The sequence below is a fragment of the Arachis duranensis genome, chromosome 3 (genome assembly GCF_000817695.3).
Source record: "Arachis duranensis cultivar V14167 chromosome 3, aradu.V14167.gnm2.J7QH, whole genome shotgun sequence".
NCBI lineage: Eukaryota > Viridiplantae > Streptophyta > Magnoliopsida > Fabales > Fabaceae > Arachis > Arachis duranensis.
Genome location: NC_029774.3, coordinates 29,398,206 through 29,405,788, shown reverse-complemented (window position 1 = coordinate 29,405,788; position 7,583 = coordinate 29,398,206). Strand labels below are relative to the sequence as shown.

At 28.7% G+C, this 7,583-nt stretch overlaps 1 protein-coding gene across 1 annotated transcript; it reads left to right on the top strand.

Moving 5' to 3' along the window:
• The first annotated feature begins 271 nt into the window (after positions 1-271).
• Positions 272-3,796, top strand: LOC107478497 (isoleucine N-monooxygenase 2-like). The gene is made up of 2 exons (XM_016098632.3): positions 272-1,201; positions 3,111-3,796. Exons 1-2 carry the CDS (start codon positions 272-274, stop codon positions 3,759-3,761), a joined length of 1,581 nt encoding a protein of 526 aa, XP_015954118.1. The 3' UTR covers positions 3,762-3,796.
• Positions 3,797-7,583: the final 3,787 nt, after the last annotated feature.

The window sequence follows — 7,583 nt, the reverse complement described above, 5'->3', positions numbered from 1 at the left end:
TTTTTTTATTATTTTTTTGATAACCAAACAAAAATAATATTATTTTTTTTTTCTTTTTATAAATTTTCTTTTCACTTATTTTCTATCAAACCAAATATAGTGTAAAAGAATATCACAAGTTACCAGTAACCTTATCTGCGAACCTAGGGTAACTGCACACCGAACTCCTGTATATAATTGTTGCATGCACCCAACTCATCAATCGAAGACCGAAGTGCATGAGAGAATACACATCATTCAATCAATTACATAGTTAAAGTGTCTTTAAACCATGGAATCTGCTCCTACCTTCTTGCTCATACTTTTTTTCATTATACCTCTCTTCATCAAACTCCTCAAACACACTGATTCATCAAACAAATCAAAGCCTAGTCTCCCACCAGGTCCCAAACCATGGCCTATAGTTGGTAACCTCCCTGAAATGCTTGCAAACAAACCCACGTTCAGATGGATACAAAACATCATGAATGATCTCGACACTGAAATTGTATGCATCCGTCTAGGTAACATCCATGTCATCCCAGTGTCAAGTCCGTCCATTGCACGTGAATTTTTAATGAAACAAGATGCGATTTTCGCATCAAGGCCGTTGAATTGGTCTAGTAAATATGTCTCATCTGGGTACCTAACCACATCTGTAACACCCTGTGGAGAACAATGGAAGAAAATGAAGAGAATCTTTGTGGAGGAATTGCTTTCGCCCCAAAGGCATCAATGGATGCATGACAAAAGGGGTGAAGAAGCCGACAACCTTGTCCGCTATGTGTATAACCAAACCAAGAATGGGGGTGGCCTAGTGGATTTGAGGCATGTTGGGCAACACTTTGGTGGAAACTTGAGTAGGAGGATGTTATTCAATAAGAGGTACTTTGGTAAAGGTAGAGAAGATGGGGGTCCTGGTCCCGAGGAATTGGACCATGTTGTAGCACTTTTCGTTGTGGTAAGGCACCTTTTTGCATTTCCTATTTCTGATTATCTTCCTTGCTTGTGGTGGCTTGATTTTGAAGGTCATAAAAAAATATTAAAGGAAGCTACTAACACCATAAGGAAGTACCATGATCCCATAATTGACGAAAGGATTCATCAATGGAAGAATGGGATAAGGACTCATGAAGAGGATTGGCTTGATATTTTCATCTCATTGAAAGATGCCAATAAAAATCCACTTTTGACTGTGGAGGAAATAAAAAGTCAAATTATGGTAATTAACATTACTTTTATTATCATAATGCTTTTATATTCCATTTATTATTATAGATTACATCAGAAAAAATTCCTTTAAAAATATAAACACCGAAAAAATTATTTTTGAAAAACTAACACAATAAAAATACACTCAAAAAATCTAAAAAATGATAAACATAATTAAATATTAAATATATATTCTTAAAAAAAATTGGATTATGATTTTTTTATAAATACAATTAAAAAAATGAGATATTTTCATCCTTAAAATTTGGTAATTAAATTTTTATCTACTTTTTTGTGAATAAAATTTTTATAGAAATTCAAAAAATGTGTGTAAAAATCAAATTTTGTTCCCGTTTTTTCATTTACTTTCTAAATAGTCTGAATGTTTTTACAAAATTTTAAATCAAATACATAAATTATTTATAGAAGATTATGATGCACGGACATTGACAAGAATACGGAACATGATGCGACACGAAATACACAGACACGGTATATATATAAAATATAAATTATTTTTTAGATAAATTAAAATATTAAATAATTTTTTAACTGTTTTTAATGTCTTTTTTAACTATATAAAGGTATCTAAAATATTTTTTATTTTAATAAATAATAATATATATTATTTCTAAATTCATTTCAACAATATATGTTAAGAAAAAGTCTAGGGGGCCAGCAGTTTTATTGAATTTTGGCCAGCATATAACCAGCAGAGGAAGGTGAGCCATTGGATGAAATCTCATACCAATCTCACACCATCAAATCATCATTGATGGCTAGTTGATGGCTAACAATCACAAAAATTGCTGGCCCCTAGCATTGCTCACAAAAATTTAGGTGTGTTCAAGTGTGTCTAGAGAAGAATTTTTTATTTTTTATTAAAACACAGTTGGACACGGCAGACACGCGTGTCGGACGAGTGTCATGTCCGAAATGTGTCCAACATACGGATTAGACAACTCAACGAAGTGTCTATACTTCATAGATCAAAGACAAAAATTAACTGTTATTTATAAAAAAAATATGTTCTTATTTTTATTTTTATCCAAATTTTAACTCTTTTATTAGGACGTTTTTATTCTGATCTTTCGGATATAATTTTATTGACACTTAAATTTTTCGAGAATATTTCTTAATTTTACTCATTATTATAATATTATTAGGATGTTACTAACATATGCTACAAAGAGACTAATTAATTAATGGTTAAATTATACAGTTAGTTTCTACATTTTAATAAAATTGTAGATTAGTTCCTACACTTTAAAAATTTGTAATTTAGTTTTTAAAGAGAATTAAAATTACAATTTAATCTTTACCGTTCAAAAAGTGTTGATTTAACAGAATATTTTCAGCATATGCAGAGAATATTCTGTTAAAATGGAGAATATGTTGAGAATATTCTGTTAAATCAAACATTTTTTGAACGACGAGAATTAAATTACAAATTTTAATTTTTTTTATAGATCCAATTACAAATTTTTAAAGTATAAGGACCAATTTACAATTTTACTGAAAGTGCAGGGACTAACTGTGTAATTTAACCTTAATTAATAGTACTATAAAAACATATTTTTCAAAAAATTATTAAAAATATAATTATTTATATTTTAATTACTAAATATATTAAAAAAGTTAAAAATTTTATTATCTTATTCTTATATTAAAAGTTAAAAAAAAAAAGAATGTAAGTATTGGTTCGTTTTAGACTTTAAATTTTGTGGAACTGTCAAAATCTTTTAAAGAAGATTTTTAATTAAATTTATCGTCTTAATGTGAAAATTACATTAATTAATTTAGACTTCCAATTTAATACTCTTCCTCGTATTACTTAGCATTCAAAGCTTATATTAAAAGATTTCTTTTTTTTTTTGGACAAAGATGAATATGATAATAAAGAATTTTGTCTTTTGCAGGAACTTACAGTTGGAACAATGGATAATCCATTTAATAATGTTGAATGGGTATTTTCTGAAATGCTAAATCAACCAAAAATACTTCAAAAGGCTACTCAAGAATTAGACAGGGTAGTAGGAAACCAAAGGTTAGTGCAAGAATCAGATTTTCCAAAACTCAACTATGTGAAGGCATGTTTAAGAGAAGGTTTTCGCCTTCACCCAATTGTAGACTTCAATGTTCCTCATGTCTCAACGGAAGACACAATTGTCGCCAATTACTTCATCCCAAAAGGTAGTCATGTTCTTATTAGGAGGCAAGGTGTTGGCCAAAATCCAAGAGTTTGGGAAGAAGCATTAAAATTCAAACCTGAAAGGCATCTGAAAAGAGATGGATGTGATTTGACTTTGACTGAGCCAAGCTTGGAGTTGTTCACATTTGGCGCTGGAAGACGAAGTTGCCCTGCCATCACACTTGGTACTTATGTAACTGTTATGCTCTTTGCAAGGTTGGTTCATGGATTCACATGGGTTGCACCTCCCAATGAACCAATCGTTGATCTCTCTGAACTTGAAAGGGACACCTCAAAAGCTAAGCCACTAGTTGCATTCGGAAAGCCAAGATTACCAGCGGAAGTTTATCATCCCAAGAATTACAAGAAATATATTTGAATGATTTGTTTTTCTTTGTAGAATAAATTTTTATAATAGTCCCGAAATTCATGCGATTATCCAATGTGACTAGTTTTTGATATTCTAATTTTATCATTGTAGTCCCCTAGATTAATTTCATGGCACCTTAACGGTCTTTGAGCATCTTTCCGACAAAAATCAGCTGTCAGCAATACTGATGTGGCATCACTTTATCATGCTAGAGAATGCAACAACTAGTTTAACTGGCAAGATTGTAATTTGTATTCAATTTAGTTCCTTCCTCTTTATTTAACCCTAACTTCTCAATTCTTCTTCTTCCGTTTCTTCTCATTTGTCTTCTTCTTCTTTCATCCACACAAATAAAATCTAATAAACAAAATTTGAGAACATATCTTGAGTTAATTCATATTATCACTAATTAGATGTATACCATAAATCATCAAGAACATTGTGAGGAAAGAGATCCTGGATTCCCTGAGATTAAGAAGCAGACCATGAATAAAAGAATTGAAACCACAAAACACGTAAGAGGTGGCAAAGCAACGCTGACTCATAATAGGATTTTAGGAGGAGTCCGATTTAGTTGTGCCAAGGAGCTTCAGGATTTGGAGTTAACTTACAACAGAGGCGTGTCAAACTAAAACCAAAGAAGAGCGGAGGCATTACATACACAATGAATGACTTTCTTCTTCTTCGACGGAGGAGAGCTAACTAGGAGCTTGAGCAGAGAATTATTGAAAAAGGCGAAAGGGAACGCGGCTCTAATATCTCCTTCTTGCGGCATTGCGACGACGTCTCCATGGAATTCGAGTGAGCTAAAAGCATGGAATTCAAGTGAGCTAGAAGCTAGGAGGTGCGCAGCAGTAGAAGATTTTTAAGATGGATTTCATTGACAACCCTCTCAACACATTAACGAAGACAGTTCGCCACTGGAAGGAGCCTTGTAGGCACAACCATGGAATGGAGTTCTTGAATCGCAGCGAGTGTTGGATATCTGGGTTTTTGTGGGTTGGTTTGGGAATGCTGATTGCTAGAGAGACTCGAGAGTCAACCCGCAGGGACTTGGATTGATGAGGAAGCCGAAGTCACAAGAATGGAAGAGAACAGAGGAAGAAGAAGAAAGTAACTTTTTGAAGATTTGAGAAATTAGGGTTAAATATAAGAAGGGACCAAATTGGATAAAGTGATGCCATGTTAGTACTGCCATAGTTGACTCATCGTCGGAAGAATGTCCAAAAATCATTATGGTGTCTAAAACTCTATATGAGGACTACAATAATGAAATTAAGATTTCAAAGACCACATTATTGAGTAATTGCATGAATTTCTGAAACTATTATAAAAAATTTATTCTTTTTTATATGTATTAATAAATAGGATTACTCCAATTAATAATTATAAAATTTGAGTCATTCAATAATGGAATAAAGTATCGTTTTTATCTCCAACGTTTGGGGTAAGTTTTAAAGTTGTCTCTATCGTTTCAATCGTTGTATTTAAGTCCTAACGTTTTAAAATGGACTTAATGTTGTCCTATCATTAAGGATCCGTTAACAGAATTGAAAGCGGGACAAAATTGAGACAATTTAAAACCTTAGGGACTTAAATAGGACGAAAACGTTGGGGACAAAAACGATATATAAAAATAAATTTTAATTTTATCCTTCAATAATATCAATTTTTTACTGTATATAGTATTCAATTATTTTTTAATCACATTTAAGTAAATTACAGTTAATCACATTACTTTTATTCTAAATAAATTAAATTTTTTATAATTTTACTCTTAAAATAATATAATTTTTTTATAAATAAATAAATTTTACACTTTCATTCTAAATAATGTAATTTTACTTTTATTACTTAGTCACATTACTTATAATTTTTTTTTATAATTTTATACTTTCATTCTAAATAAATTAATTTTTTTATAATTTTACTCTTAAAATAATGTAATTTTTTATAAATAAATAAATTTTACACTTTCATTCTAAATAAATATAATTTTACTTTCATTACTTAATCACATTACTTGTAATTTTTTTTATAATTTTACACTTTCATTCTAATCACATTACATTATTTATTTAGAATAAAAATGTAAAATTATAAAAAAAATAAATTTATTTAGAATGAAAGTAATGTGATTAAGTGTAACTTACTTAGATGTGATTAAAAAATAATTGAATACTATGTATAGTAAAAAGTTGATATTATTAAAAGATAAAATTAAAATTTATTTTTTTGTATCGTTTTTGTTCCCAACGTTTTTGTCCTATTTAAGTCCCTAACATTTCAAAATCATCTCAATTTTGTCCCGCCGTCAATTCTGTTAATGGATCCCAAATGGTAGGATAACATTGAATCAATTTTAAAACGTTAGAGATTTAAATAGGACAATTAAAATGTTAAGGACAACTTTAAAATTTACCCCAAACGTTTGAGACAAAACAATACTTTACTCACTAATAACGAGATAAAAGTGAAACCAAGTATTATTCAAACTAGACTACATAATAAGAGATGAAATGATGTCAAACTTTAAGGATGTACTAATAAAATATTTTAATCGAGTTCCATTTTATAGTTGTGTATAATACACGGGCCATACTAGTGTGTAGAAAGAAAAGATCTTCTACATGTATAAAAGACAGATGTCACTTCCTTGATTAAAGTTTTTGTTTGCTGCAGTGGTTCAGTTGATACAAAAGGTAGAATTAGTGCTATTGCCATGGTTAATTAATGTTTGGTTTTAGTGTTTAATATAAGGTGATTGCTATGGTGTGTTGGGTCTAATATAAATGTTTATCTTAAAAAAATACTCTGATGACTTTAAGACAAAACTATAATATAATTTAATGATTTTTTTATAAAATATTAGAATAAAAATTAATCCTATTAACGTTTAAAATTGCATGAATAAAAAATATTATTAAATAACTAAAAATACTTAACTAATAATTATTCAATTGTCTTAACTAAATTTTTAATATATAATTTTTTATTTATAATTTTTCTCAAATTTATTGTTTTTTATTTTTATCTTATTTGTTAACTTAAATTTTTAATAGATTAATTTTTGTTAAATTAATTTTTTACTGTTTTCTTAACATTTAAATTGAAATTTTATATTAAAATTTTTTTATCACGACCAATCTCCAATAGCACCATAATAATTACAATATTAATTTAACTCTTAAAATCTTTTCATATTATGATTTTGAATAAGTAAATTGATTTATTTTTTAATTTATATATAATTTTTTTTATTTTCTATAGCCCTTCTTAAATGTGTGGCTTTTATATATTAATATTAACTTAGATTTATCTTTTTGGACGTAAATTTTGTTAATATACGAATATATAGCAAGATCTATTAGGATTATTTTTTTATAAAAAAATACTCTAAAATAATAATATTAGTAAAATAATAAAATGATATTTTAATTATTTTTAAATTTATAACATTTATTATTTGTGAGTTTTATTATTTTAATCTAAAAATAATTAATAATATAAATTAATTTATTTTTTTAAAGTGACTATATAACTTAAAAAAAGTCAAATCCATATCATAATATCTCTTAAATCAAATATTGCATATGTTTCTAGTATCTCTTGAACCGCTTGTTTTTTAGCCAAGTTTAGTAGGTCATCCAAAACAATTATCTATATTAAATTTATCTAGGACTGCACATGGATCGAATAATATTCGCATATCCGCGGTAATTATTCACATCTAATCCGAATTTTGCGGATATTATTCGATCCGCAGAGCCATTGGATCGGATCGGATCGAATCGAATCTATACTATGGTCGGATCGAATTGCGGATTTGGC